Below are 15,048 nucleotides of genomic sequence, written 5' to 3' on the forward strand. Positions count from 1 at the left end.
AAAACATTTCGATTGGTTGCAACAGGCATTATTTTTCCAAACTTTACCAGACTAATATAATGTTTCTCTTGGGTGATATTACTGATTACGATCCTTAGACTGAATAAGGATTATAACTGAGTTGTTGAATCTAATTTCGGGGCCTAATGAATAAAATAACTTACGTAATTGTTTGGAATTTTGTATTATGCCCTATGTAGTTGCTGCATCCCTCGCCGTCGGCTCGGGCTGCAAACACCATATTTGGGAAAATAAAAAGTTCGTGCCTTCGTTTGGATCGTTTCTTTTACATTTGTTTTAAGCGCTTCGCAGCGACTTTGGGCTTCTTAATTTTTATTTTTCTAACTCACATCCGTAGACAATGCATAAATTTACTGTTTTACAAGATACATTACTCTACTCTACATTATGCTAACACATTAGCGTCCATAGTGAATCCTTTAGCATTCACAAATTCCGCATATTTTAATGCTGTGTCAGCTACATTTTGGTGAATGGGGCTAATGTTGAGTTGGATTTTCACAATGGGCAACCGCATCGCATTTCCAAATCAACAGTCAAACTTTCATTGATTCCGACCGGATAAATTTGGAATGTTTGAAACCAATCCTTTGGATCAGATGGACATTCAGTGACAATGACTGCTGCTTGAAAGTTCACTACATCACCAGCTGTTAATCCATCGCACGTGGAACTTTCGATTGGATGACTATATCGAAGGCATGACGAGTAATACTTAACCCCGACAGCACTTGAAGCAGTGTCTTGCATTGTAATCAAAGTGGAAAGTGTCTGTTTACATTTAAAGAAATAAACAATTTTGATTAAACAGAATCCGAACGAAAAATTAGAGGACGAGAGATTACTTACATCATTTTGAGTATAACGGACATTCAGTCGATGCTCTTCATCTAAAATCGGAAAATAATTTTTAGATAAAAAGGACATTCGGGGAATTCCTTTCATTTTTTTAATACTCGACGTGCGCGCGTACATCTAGCATATCGAATATATTTGAATCAGAGAAATGATAAGAGAGGACATTTTACTCAACGTCCTCTGCAAATTTGATTATTTTTCAGGTAACGGTTGGATATATCTAATGAAACGGCGATCTTTATGACCTCCCCAAAGTTTACAGTCTTGCGTATATTGAGTATAAAACAATGACACGAATTCCCCTACTGAAAGTATCTAGAATTATGACTATTAAGAACATACTCGGTCTAAGTTTGAGATTAATTCGTTGTGGGTAAATTTGAGGTACACTGAATCCGTTAACATCATTCGTTGAATTCGCCACAATTATAGTCTGTTGATTGACCGGAGAATACATATACTCTTCGGGGCAACTGTCCGAAGTCGACCAATTTGGGAAGCATCGCGGCTTATCTCCAAAGTCTGGTTCCAAGCACCAAGCACAATCTTTTTGCGCGATGCAATCACTACATATCCGTTTGTCAATGCATTGATTTTGAGTTACATTTTGTGCAAAATTTACAGTAAATGTAGTTAATAAAAGCACAGCGAATAGAAGTGATTTTGGCATTTTGTCACTCAGAGCTTGAATGCACTTAGAGGGAAATAACAAAAAAAAAACTTTTATTTAAAATGAATTAAATTCAATTTCACAGAATTAGAATCACGGTTCCTCGTAGAATTTTGTTTGTCAAACTCTTAGAATATGTTGTTAATGACTGATTTTTCCAAACTGAATTAAATGAGAGAAAGGTCTGTCGGCAATCATATAAACGATTATGCAAACAAATTGGCCAACAGAATTTGATACGTTGACCTTATAATCAGTTTTATAATTCTAATCTAAAAATTACCGTTCATTTTAAAATAGAAATTTGCGAGAAGAGATACTAAAAATGCATAAAGTTTATCTAGGGTCGGACCTCACTACTATATACAAAATTGTAAAAATTCTAACATTTTCTCGGTTAAAACGAATCTTCACCGGGTAAACGTTGCGAAACATTACCAGGAAATGCCAAATTCCAAGATTATCTCACAATCTATACCTTCGATTGTTTTGATTTTTTTAAGAGTCATTATTAACTATGTGCGTTGGGGCTGAGGCTTTAGTGAATAAATAGGTTTATATGTCCCTGTCTGTGTGGTAAAACGTACATTGTACATCAGCTCGTAGAGTGAATTCGGGATTATCTCCTGTCGAATGAACCAATGAAAGTGTAAAATAGGTATGATCTATTGTCCGCTCGGAGGACATAAAAATTTGATTTTCGTGCTTAAACGCACTCATTTTCATATTATTTTGACATAAAATGTGAGTGCGTTTAAGACGACTTCGCCGATCGACCATACCTGTTCTAGACTTTCATTAGTTCATACCTAATCTATGGCTTCGATTGGTTTGTTTCTTATTGCAATTGTTTTCAATTCAATGCACCGCCTTGATTGATTGATTTTATTGTCGAGCATATTCCGCGTAATTACAAATCAAAAATATATAATTTCTTAGAATATAGCACCGAGGCCATCTTTGCTGGGCCCATTGTGCTGCACCCTTCTAAATGCTATTGTCTTTTTGTCGGTGATGATGATGAATGTGTTGATGATCCGCCGGGCAATTGTTTTTGTTGATGATTATGTGGTTATGGTTGTAGTGTAAGAAGAAATCCTAATGTTGTTCCAGCCATTTGCTCTCTGTGACAAAGGATAAAACATTAGTCAACGGTACATTAGCAAATTCGTCTAGTGTGACATAAAAATCTCCTAGCCACTTTGCTTTCAACTGTCTCAACGTTGGGCAGTGACATAGGAAGTGTTTCGCCGTTTCAGGTGTGTCACCACACATTTTACAGTTCGGATCTTCACTGAGTCCCATCGTATTCAGGTGGTATCTCAACTTTGTATGACCCGTCAACACTCCTGTCATTTGCCTGAGTTCGTTCTTACTTATGCTCAGAAGGTATCTTGTGGTTTGCTTATTGCAACCCATCAAAAACTCCTTCGCTTGCCTGCAACTTAGTAGCTCCTCCACCGCTTTCGGGTGTCTCTCTACCGTCTTTTTCTTCAGAAGGGACACTACCGTACTAACGCTTACTCCTAACGTCGGTTCCGGGCCTACACAGCCAGCTTCGCTGCCCTTCCTTGCCTACTCATCGGCTTTTTCGTTACCCATTATGTCTGAGTGTCCAGGTACCCATACCAGGGAAACGCAGTTGTTCTCCGATAAGGTTTCCAGGTTTCCATGCACCGCCTTAAGGCCCGTGTTATTTATGTTTTGAGTTCTTATGTCGTTTAATAACTTCATCAGTCAAGGGACCTGTACCACCAATAAGATGAGACTTCGTGAACTTTCTCTTTAGAATCTCCCTACCACTGAATAGCCACAAATAATCAAAAGCACTCAACGACTGCTTTTTATTGATTTAAATTGACAAATAAATAAATTTTCTTTCGAAAGTAAAAAGTTCTTTGCTTCGGCTTTATATATAACATTTCTACTCTGTCTTACCTCTTCACATATGATAGTCGCACATACTGCAAGATCCATAGTAAACTATACTCACAAGTACATCAACTTTTTCAAACTTTTAAATCCATTGGATTAAATCCACATACTCCACACCGTTGTGGGATTAGAGTAAAGCTTAAATTTAGTGCTTTCACTATAAACAAAACAAAAAAACTCGAGACGTTTTGGACCTTTTGTTCTTTCGAAATTGTCGCCGTTTGATGGCTTCAAGTTTTTTTTTTATCTTATGAATGGCTGAGTCGTTTCATTTTATTCTCTTTAACTAAAAAGCCTGCAAGAATCATAAAATGTATTCAACCATTTCCTTATTCATCACAAATTTTTTAGGCATTGGCATTTGGTGTGTGTATATTACGACAGAACAAACTGAACAGATCAACAGCAATTTACATAAAATAACTTCAATTTAACATAAAAAAGCGAAGTAAAAAAAAAGTAAAAAAAAAAATATTGAAAGAAGGAACGACAAGAACACATTTTTGTTATATGTATGAATGGTTATACTTTTTAAGTGTATTCTCAATGTGCGAAAACTTGGCACTGACATTATACTATTTCCATTTCGATTCGAGTAATGTGAAAAGTGAAATTGCTTTTTGAGGAAAAAGGAAATAAGTTAGAAGTAGGAAGTCGAAAGTATGCTGAAATTTGTAGGAAATTATTTGGGAAGAGTTGGCGCCGTCATTGCAATTACAGATAATTAAAAAATCTTTTATTTCGTTCGTTCATTCGTTGAGAAGAGAGATTTTATTGGAGTAATTTTCTGTTAATTTGCAACACAAGAACTTTATTGAATCTCATTATGATGCGAATGTTGAAGCGAACGTCCATAAATGACGCCCGCTGTTTTCCGGGCTCTTGAATCAGTTTCCCTCATCCACGATAGAAACTATTCTTTCCATACCGAGACTTGGTCAGACATCCTTCCAAGCTTTAACGTGAATGTAACTAATGGACGCCAACCGATGCGATATTTTAATTAGATGCACGAGGATCGGCTGTGTGTTATACTTAGTTCGGATAAGCTTATGTTTGCCGGATTATTTCAGTATTTTCCAATTCTTACAATACTTCAAAGGAAGATTTCATCGTTCGCAATTACGTTGAAAGTTAATCGCCTTACAACATAAAATAATTTACAAGAAACACAAGCGTAAATCGACCAAATATATCTGCTGAAGATGCGTTTTAAAATTTTATGAAATTCTCCGTCGATTCCGTTAATTTGTCTGAAAGTTCACTTGTTCAAGCGCCACTAAAATATTTATCAAAATTTATTATTCATCAACCGCTGTTCTCTTTTCCGTATTGTTTAGCTCGAAGATTGCATCATGCAACGTGTATACCAACATCTCCGATAATTAACTTTTTAACAGAACCGTGTACGCTGTGCGGACATTAATTTTATCTACCCAAATTTATTACTGACAATTGCGATTTGTGTGTTCAATTGGTTGCATATATATCAACTCTCACATTCATACTCTATATACACACATTAATCAACCAGCTGGCTGTCTTCATCCAATAATTGTAAATCTTTAATTTAACCTGGAAGATGTGCACCTGATACCGACTGATTAACGGCAAACGTATAGTTAAAAAATTAAGTAATTTGTAAATCTACTACGTCTGTTGCTTAACTGATTGCATAGCGTTCGATACAAAATCTTGTACTTCATAAGTGTAAGCACACATTTTGCTATTTAAGACAATATTAACAGGAGGTTGTGGCTTAATTCTGTCGGTGTTGTCGATAACAGATATTATAAATATTTCCAGGTTTTCATTCTGCTTTTGTTGTTTCAACCATAAAATCTACTACGGTAAATGACTTGCAATCCTTCTACATAATTCCATTAAAAAGACAGCTTTACCTGAATGAAAGGAAATGTAATTGCAGTGCGCGTGACTTGATGTTAAGACAAAGTTAACAATTAAATTTCCTCCGTTGAAATGAATAAATTCTTTAACGTCCATGCCATGCACTCCTACTGTTGCCACGTATACAGAAATTTTATTATTTTATTTGAATTTATTGCCTTCCATGTGTATACACACCTTTAATGTACACCCGTTTTCGAATCATAGACTCCACACCGCATAACGATAATAATAAATTTTTGTTCAAATATTGATCAGAAGTTGTAATTTTTGCTTTGTTTTATGATGAACTTGCGCTGAATGGAATTACTGCCACTTTTGCTGTAAGTCTTTTACTATTATAAACGGAAAACAATATTTTCCGAACCAAGCTTATCGAATCATAAACTGCTAATTGGATTATGAAAAATTTGCAATAAATAAGTCAGAAAGTTAATTTAAAGTTTGTCTGATGAAAAAAAAAAAAAAACATTTACCTCCTTCCATTTCACCATGTACTGCATCACTATGTAGTTGTTGACCGGGGAGAAGTTTTATTTATATTTTCCATTATAAATCCTCTTTCATAATCTTGATATTTATTAAATGAAGAAATAAATTAATCGAATTCTGTTTCTCTGTTGCTTTTTTCAGGTAAGAGCCGTCTTCACATAATTAAACGAGCTTCCTGTATGCACGACAAGTAAGATAGGACAGAGTTTTTTTACTCGTATTCTGAAAGAAAATGAATGGCGAAAAAATGTGTGTGCACACAAGAACTGTGTCTCATTGATTTTGCATAAAGAATTCGTCTTTCGATGTTTGTTAACTAATAGAATTTCTGAGTAAGTCAACCAAGTTATTTATATAAAAAAATTATTTGTAAAATTGACGCCGGAATACGATGTAGATTTTCGAATAAGATTTCATTTGCTATATACTGTTTTGACCACGTAAAAAATCCCACTATTGTATCTATGTTGTTACTACTGTTCATCTCCATTTCTATTATTTCTCTAATTTCGTACGATATTTTCAAATGGAAGAAATGAGAGAAACCAATAAGAACAGCTTAGATACGAAAGTTTGATTTTTTTACATGTGCAAAACAGTAATGATACACAGTCATTTATTGGCGCCTTTTGGGTTACATTAAATCGAAGTGTCTACATTTGCTCACAATAACTTGCAAAACTGTCAAAAAATTCACCGAAAAGCATGAAACATTTAATAGTATTTTATTGCTATGTGAGACAAAATCGAGAATTACTTCGTATGTACATATTGTATATAACAAGTGAGCGAAGCGAACGCGTGTGTATACAATATGTACATAAGAAGTGATTCGAGATTTTTCTCACATAGCAATACGATATTTTATCTTCCATGTGTGACTATTTCATACATTCAGCGTTTCTGTATATAAACTCGAAGACATACAAACACCACTGAAAGGTTTGGCTTATGTGTATACAAAAGCATCATGTGTGACAATTAAACAAAATCATGGCAACAAATCGAAACATCATCGTGAATCTCGGTGGCCGAATCGGCTAGAGCGCGTCAGTTTTATGCATATGATCTTGAGTTCTATCCTCATAACAAACATTTTTTTCCATTTTTTTTTTCATTTTCTATCACAAAAAATAGTAAATAAACTGATCTCCAGTATAGTAGCTAGATTTTTAATCGAAGAAATATCTGCTGGGCACCGAGGCCTTAGCCTTTTTGTCATATTGATTACACCATATTTGCAATGACACATTTCTCGGCAGATATTTGTCCAATCGAATAACTAATTGCGTTACCGAAATCCTGAGATAAAACACTACACAACGTAATTTTGAATAACAAGAATCCATTTAGTCAAAATTTGATTATTTTTCGTTCTAAACAAATTATGCGAGTCACACATACACTCGCGACATTTTGTCGTGCATGTTAAATACTTATGTACTTTTTAAAATGATCAGACTACCTGCGACAGAGTCACTAACACATATATGGTCATTGCTTATGTTCTACATACATGCGGGGTTTCATGACAACAAAATCAAATGTAATCATGAGTCTCAATGGCCGAATCGGCTAGAGCGTGAACTTTTTATGCATAAGATCGTGAGTTCTCTTCCCGCAACAAACATTTTTTGTGTTTTGTTTGTTTTTGTTTTATCAAAATAAATTGCAAAGAAAGTATTCTGATCTCTTTATCGTAAGTAAACTTCCAATCGAACGAATATCTGCTGCGCACTGAGACCTTACGCTTTTTTACATATTGATACACCACGTATGCAATGGCATATTTCTCAGCAGATATTTGTCCAATTGAAAAACTAATTACGAAAGACATCCTTCGGTAAAACACAAAACAATGAAGTTTTGAAAGAAGAGAATCCGTTTAGTCAAAATTTGATTTTTTTTTCGTTCTAAACGAAAAAAAAACACATGGCGTCGACACACACATACACCCTAAATTTTGTAGTACATGTTGCTTATGTACTTTATAAATTGAGTCCCACGCTGCAACATTAGAGTATGCATATCTGGTATATTAGAAGACTCGGTGGTGTAATGGTTAGCGTAGTTTGTTGATATGCAGGAGGTTCGGAGTTCGAATCTCCGTCGGGTCATTGGTTTTTTTCTTCAAAATAAAAAACGGAAATAAAATTTACCCTAGAAGAGTAATAAAATTATATCCCTAGACAACCAGAATAACGTATGGCTTAGAGTTTATATACAGAAACGAGTAATGTATGAAATAGTCACACATGGAAGATAAACTATATAATTCAGGTCACCACAACCAAGACAATAAATCGGAAAGTTGAGTCAAATAAATATCTGTTGTTGAGCCAGTAATAATTGTTGGGTGAGCAGAAAAATGAAATGAAAAATGTTGACTGCAATCGATTCGAACGTTCATCAGTGCCATTATTACAAGTGATCATCATTTAAATATCTGATTTGTATTGAAAAAAGGAGGACATCAATCAAATGCGTCAGCAGCGAGTGCATTTTAATAAAGAAACAAGGAAATTACAAAAGATTATGTTTACCAGCCGTCATCGTAAATCATCAATGGTGCTAGCTTCAAACGAGCGATAATCTTTTGTTAGTCTATTTTCAAGTAGTGCCAGAGAGTATGCCTTAAGGTTGAGGATATTTAGGGAACTTCGAGGAATTTTAGCGAATTGTCTGGATTTTTGGGGAAATTTTCAAGGAAATAGAAAACTTTGTGGTCATTTAGGAAACTTTGAGGAGTCTTGAGAAAGATAAGGAATTTTGAGACATTTTGGGGAAGATAATTTTGGGAAATTATGGGGAAGATTAACTAAGACAAGTTGGTTAGACAACAACTCAATATCAACAGCACACGTCAGCTTTCCACTACCGCTAATTAAGTTGCCAGGGCGAGAGGTCAAAACTGAATGATAGACAGACCAGTAACACAAACATTATCAAATACAAATACAACACGATTTAACGCTGTAAGACTGAACAAATCTCTGTTTGACTAAACAAGTCGATGAAGGGTGAATTATGTTGGATTGTACAGTGTTCTTTGTCGATCCTCTTTTATCATTGTACGAAAATGCTACGAAAAAACCATTTCGTATTCGTACAAAAACGAGGGAATTTATCTCATTATTCAACTCAAGAATAAGGAAAAATCGTAGTTATTCCAACTTCACCCACTCAATAGACTAATAAATAGAGTTCATTCCGACTCCCTTAACTTCGTAATTTGTGTCTACACGTACAATGTACGTTGTACATGCTATAAGGTGATATGATGAATAATTTAATTCATTAAAAGCCTAGCCAAGTGCCATTCCTTTGAGACCACATAAATTGCATATAACAAAAGATTTATTGTCAGAACGAGCGGGGGCGTGGTATAACTTTCTTATTAGCATTTTTTTCCCTTTTACAACAAATATGTCCTAGACTTTTCAAAGTCTGCCCTTTTATAGTCCATTAATTTGATTGCATTGCTTGAAAATACACTCAACTTCGAATGGTTTACGAATATGTTCGGTATTTCGATTCCATATGATGCAGTTAATGCACAACCGAAAATGGAATTTACTTTCTTGCAATGAACCGTGGCCTTACCAAATTCATTTAATGTTAAACCGTATATCCACACACCGTACACATTCCCCCTTATTCGGCATTTCATATATGAATTGTCATTTATCAAAAACTTAATCCTCCTGTCTATTATTTACAAATAACAATGCAACACACTGCAAAACTGCATGTGTCCGCATTGAGGTTCCCAAATCTAATAACGTACAACAAAATTGAAATAAATAAATGGAAAGGAAACACAAAAAGAAAAAAATTTGTTTCAATAAAAACCGAAAACTTTGTTGGCACGTGAATGTACACCAACATACGTATGCAGAAAATGTATGCACATCGGTGGATATAATTCAATAATTTCTCTTTTATTCAGAATATTGTATCGACGACGACAACATCCGATTCATATTGGAGAAAATCAAGGGAATAAAAGTCGACAGATGGAATATTGTAAATTTATTTTTAATATAAAATTTTAAGAGTTTTCTTTGCTCTCTCTCGCAATTCGGAATGGATAGAATATGGAGAGTGATACCAAACAACCAACATTTTTACCTAGATATGTGTAGTATGTGCAATGTAATTTTATGGGTTCCATGTTTTGTCATAAAGTTTTTTTTTAGTAGCGAATTCTATGTGTCATGCGAAATTTGGAGTTTTATTGCTCGTGAGACGTAGAGATAGCAGGAAATCCAGAATGTTTTCAAGTCATTATGTTTTACCTTCCACTAAAAATGTTACCGTCGTATGCTACATCAACAGATATTGGTCACTGATCAGAATTCACTGACTTTTTATATGACTTACGTTCCATTTCCAAAATAATAAATTTTGAGGTGTCAGACGAACTGAAACGTTTCACCTTTTATGGTTCACTATGTCCGTGTCAGGTTTCGTCTCGGGTTAACAACCTGTCATCTAAGTGCTATCAAATACGTCTCAATTTGTTAGATGAAAAGAATGACTGTAATGACTGCTGAGCGTATATGCATTTGATCATTAAATCTATTACTTCTGATAATTTAAGATGTTGATACTAATTCTAGTACTTCATAAAGTTATCATACATTTTGACGTATATACTGGAATATTTAACTAGATGCAATCACAACTTCCGTTGTCGGTGTCGCTAACATATGATTTAGTGGTTTTACGTTTCTTCGTTGAGATTTTAACTAATTTCCAGTTTCCACCCAAATAACCTGATCGACCTGAAACCATTTTTGTCGTGAAGATTTAGTATCTTTCGAATGGCCGATCTAGAATTTTTATTCGAAAAAATGTAATTTTGCCAACGGTTGTTAGGTTATTTTATGCTACTTAACCGTAGGATGAACCAGAAATTTGAGCAAAACTTTATTTCGATATTGATGTCATTATGCAGGTGTAGCTTCACGACATAAATAGTTTTAGGCCGATCTTGTCGATCGCTTCAGCTATGAATCAATTGCAGATAATGCTGAAGGATTCAAGCATAATTAATTCAATTAATAATTCATACATACGTTTAAAAGAAAATTATTTATTTACACCCATTGCTTTTGAAGCACTAGGTTGCATGGGTCCCGAAACAAGTACATTTATTAAGAAATTGGGTTCATTAATGCGAAAAGCTTCTGGTGAACCACGTTCCATGGATTACCTATTGCAAAAGGTTTCTATTGCAATTCAACGGAGAAACGCTAGTTGCATCTTGGGGACTTTGGGACGTAATAGAGTTGATGATTTTTATTTATTGTAAATATTTGTTTTTGAAAAGATCGTTTTTTACTGGTTGCGCCTTGCAGCTTTTTTTTGCTTTTAAATAAACATATAACGTTCTCGGATTTTGCCTCATCTAGTTTATCTCGAGGAATTTTCTGAAAAAAATTAGCTAGTGGTTTTGAGTCAAAACAATGTCTTTCTGCTGTTACCCCCTATGTCTTGGCGGACCTCCGAGAAAAGAACTAATTTTATGGTCATATCCTGAGGTTTTTTGCTACCGACCTCATATATGGCTCAAACTACGGGTGTTATCAATCTACCGAAGTCTACCGAAAATGTTCAACAAAACTACTGAGGGTGAATTTCAATGGATCAATTCTATTCAACATTGTTATCAATAAGAACAAGTGGCCAATGTACATTGTATAAAACCGTTACCGCTGTAACAACCTTTACTATAGGTTTGGTGCATTCATAAAGTGCATATTGATATTCCATATTCTGGCAAATTTCAAATAGCATGATTTTACCACAAAACTTTTTCCTGCACTGACCATATATAGATCGTACACATGCAAAAAGTGGATTGTTGAATGTTGAATTGAAGAGGAAGTTTTTCCTTTCTCAAATAGAGCTTTTTGTTTGCTTTTAATTTTTATTTAATTGAATCATTCGTGGCTGGAGCGCCGGTCAGTCTTTGAAGTAAAAATGTTTTCAGGATATGAATAAACGGAGAAAACAGCCAAACTTAGAATAGAAAATCTGGTCTATTTGTTGGTGGTAGGTGGGTGCATACATGGGAGCGGGCGAAAATTTAATTTGCAAATTTAATTCTAGCATCATTCATTCAACATCAATAACGAATTTATCGTTTACACAACGAAATACTGGCAATTAAAAACGAAACTTTTAGTTGGAGAAAAACGAAAAAGCTTCGGTCTGTGTTTATCATTACATTGTCGACATTGTCTCTTATTTATCCGTATTTCGTACTTTTCCTAAGTCAACTATAGTTTCGAATCCATACTTTAAATTCATTCAACTTTTGAGTTTGTGTTGCAGCAAAAAGGCAAATATTTACCTCCATCCAACGATATTTAGAAAATTGTTGATTTTTGCGCAATTTTTCCTTTTTTGCTGTTCTCTCTTCTCTATTTGAATTATATTCTCCGAGGAAGTAATAAATATTACGAACGCTTATCTCAAGGGACCTATGCATTGTTGATGTTGATGGTTCATATATTATAAACAACCTCTGGATTTACGTATGAATGTATCGTATCTTATGAGTTGGGAGAGGACCATGCAGTGAATACCACACCACAAGAGTCAGGTTTTTTTTTGAATAATTTCAAAAAATTTCCGAACCAACGGAAAAAAAAACTTTGTTTGATTTATACATTAAAATTGTGGGGAGCATAGTGATAAGTTTATCGGTTTTTATTATCATCAAATATTTATTATGTGTGATGATGGTGAATGTATTGTATTGTGTATATATATGCTGCCACATATGGTGTAATAAATTGCCTCTAGCTGTATTGTTGTTTCATATTTTATACGATAAAGGGAGGTAAAATAAAATTTTGTCGCCGCCGCATAACTCTAAAACTGTTGTTGGTATGATTGATTTAGTATACCAATAATTAGCTGGTAATGTGATGAATGTCGATATTATGAATTAATTAAATTGGGCACACGTCATGTCATACCATACGAAAAGTGTGGGATGTGGTATGTACCATTGATATTTTCGAAAATAATAATTTTTTAATTAGAATTACGCGTCGCCTGTCCCACATATTTAGAAAGGTTATACATACAATACGCAATTTTAATTCAAAATTAGAAGAGAGTAGGCAAAAACGATGTTTTCCAATCGAACAGTTAATAAAATCTAGATCATTAACTTACTCAATCAAGATAGTGTAAGCTATTATAAACATTCACTCAATTATTACTCCTATACTTCGCCTGAATCAGATGTTGTTACTTTTTCCTATTCGAAACATACAAAAACCACCTGTCGTTGTTTACATGTACCTTTAAGATTTATCCATTATTTCTCACCGCATGCGCGCATGTTTTGTTTAACACGAATTTATTGTGTGCGGTTAACAAGGCTTCCAATAAATAACTTTTTATTCGCAAAGTTTGCGTTGGCGTTAAGCATTTATAAGTAGTAGGGAGACGTTGGGTTTGAAGACAAATCGTACATATCTTTCGGTTGTTATGTCGCATGCCCGTGCACATCCATACACACATATAGCGTTTGTATTCGTATCATTTTGATTCATCAACAAAGTACGTCCGCGAAATATTATGAATTTCTAACCGCTCTCCCCGTAAAGCGTGCGTAATTTTTCAAATGGCGCACAGTGTTCCAAAACGTTACTGCCACATTCATATATCTATTTTTGACATCAGTACGTCACTTTGCGACCTCTTTATGTACTGAATTACCCTACAGTAACAGTAGACTTTCGAAAAACCAAGAAAAAATTTTCTTGGTTTTTTGGGTTTTGGAGCCCATTTTCCCCTTGAAGGTTTTGTAAATTTTCCTTGTTAAATATAAAAATCCTAAGGACGTTGCAACTTGCATTGAGACACCTCAAGCATATTCCTTATGGTATTTTCTATGTTCCCCTGCCTCTCGCCTTCACTTACTGCTGCAGAAATGTTAGAGACAACGATTTTATTTCATGAGGCTTTTTTGAAATTTTTTGGTTATTGATGAAAGTGTGGAATAAGAGATATGTTTTACAGTGATTGGTGAGCAGGTTGGTTCGGGAACATAGAAAATACCATAAGGTGTATGCTTGAGGTGTCTCAATGCAAATTGCAACGTCCTTAGGATTTTTATATTTAACAAGGAAAATTTACAAAACCCTCAAGGGGAAAATGGGCTGCAAAACCCAAAAAACCAAGAAAATTTTTTCTTGGTTTTTCGAAAGTCTACTGTTACTGTAGGGTAATTCAGTACATAAAGGGATCGCAAAGTGACGTACTGATGTCAAAAATAGATTTATGAATGTGATAGTAACGTTTTGGAACACTGTGTGGCGTACGCATTAGCCGTCATGACTCAGAACACTCAGATCACTTCGCGAGATGTCACCTTCTGGGACACTTGGCATTGTTCTGATAAAAATCAAATTTAACAAAAACTCGACAAAGACACCCAATTTTCGTGAAGTTTGATTTTCTTGTACAAAAAATCAAGTGAAATTGGCAGCTCGCGGATCGATCTAATCCTTGATGACGAGAAGTTTAGTTTAGTTTATCAAACTTCCAATGTGTGAAGACTTTTCAAGTGCCGCATGGTCGAATATTTGACATTTCCCTCTATTTGAAGCTCGAATTTTGTCACAAGTAATTTGACACTTCTTTTGCGTTTTTTCTTGTATTTCTGACGATATTTTACAAAAACCCTTTTTGAAAGATGTAAGACGACAATTAGAACCATAAATGTGATAGCTTTGAATAAAAATTGATTTTTGAGAAAAGTCAGAAGTCTTTAGCCTGTTTTAATGAGAGAAAAGGAAATATAATCCGGACCTGTTATTTTCACGTGCCTCACGTACCACTCTAATCCCAAGGCTGTAAACTATGGGGAGGTCACGCAGATACAGATACGCGGGTGACACACCACACTTGATGATAAAATGGCGGATTTCATACAAAAAATCACCTACTGTGATGATTCTCATCGCCGTGATGATGTGGTGAATTTTTTTTGTATGTAAAATCATCAGACGTGGTGTGTTCCCGCGTATCTAATAAAATGGCGGTCTGCGTGACCTCCCCAAAGTATACAGCCTTGTCTAATCCAACAGTCTATGTAAATTTACGAACTCTTCTCAGAACTTTTCCCAATAGCGCAA

At 34.8% G+C, this 15,048-nt stretch overlaps 2 protein-coding genes across 3 annotated transcripts in view; one reads left to right on the top strand and one right to left on the bottom strand.

Moving 5' to 3' along the window:
• LOC119078824 (E3 ubiquitin-protein ligase TRIM9) overlaps positions 1-15,048 on the top strand; it is a 123,334-nt gene that overhangs the window by 60,380 nt on the left and 47,906 nt on the right. The gene's annotated exons all lie outside the window — the stretch shown is intronic.
• On the bottom strand, positions 360-1,696 carry LOC119078829 (integrin beta-PS-like). The gene is made up of 3 exons (XM_037186536.1): positions 1,222-1,696; positions 871-911; positions 360-792 (listed from the first exon to the last, which is right to left on the bottom strand). Exons 1-3 carry the CDS (start codon positions 1,547-1,549, stop codon positions 520-522), a joined length of 642 nt encoding a protein of 213 aa, XP_037042431.1. The 5' UTR covers positions 1,550-1,696; the 3' UTR covers positions 360-519.

The sequence above is a fragment of the Bradysia coprophila genome, unplaced genomic scaffold (genome assembly GCF_014529535.1).
Source record: "Bradysia coprophila strain Holo2 unplaced genomic scaffold, BU_Bcop_v1 contig_297, whole genome shotgun sequence".
Classification (NCBI taxonomy): Eukaryota; Metazoa; Arthropoda; class Insecta; order Diptera; family Sciaridae; genus Bradysia; species Bradysia coprophila.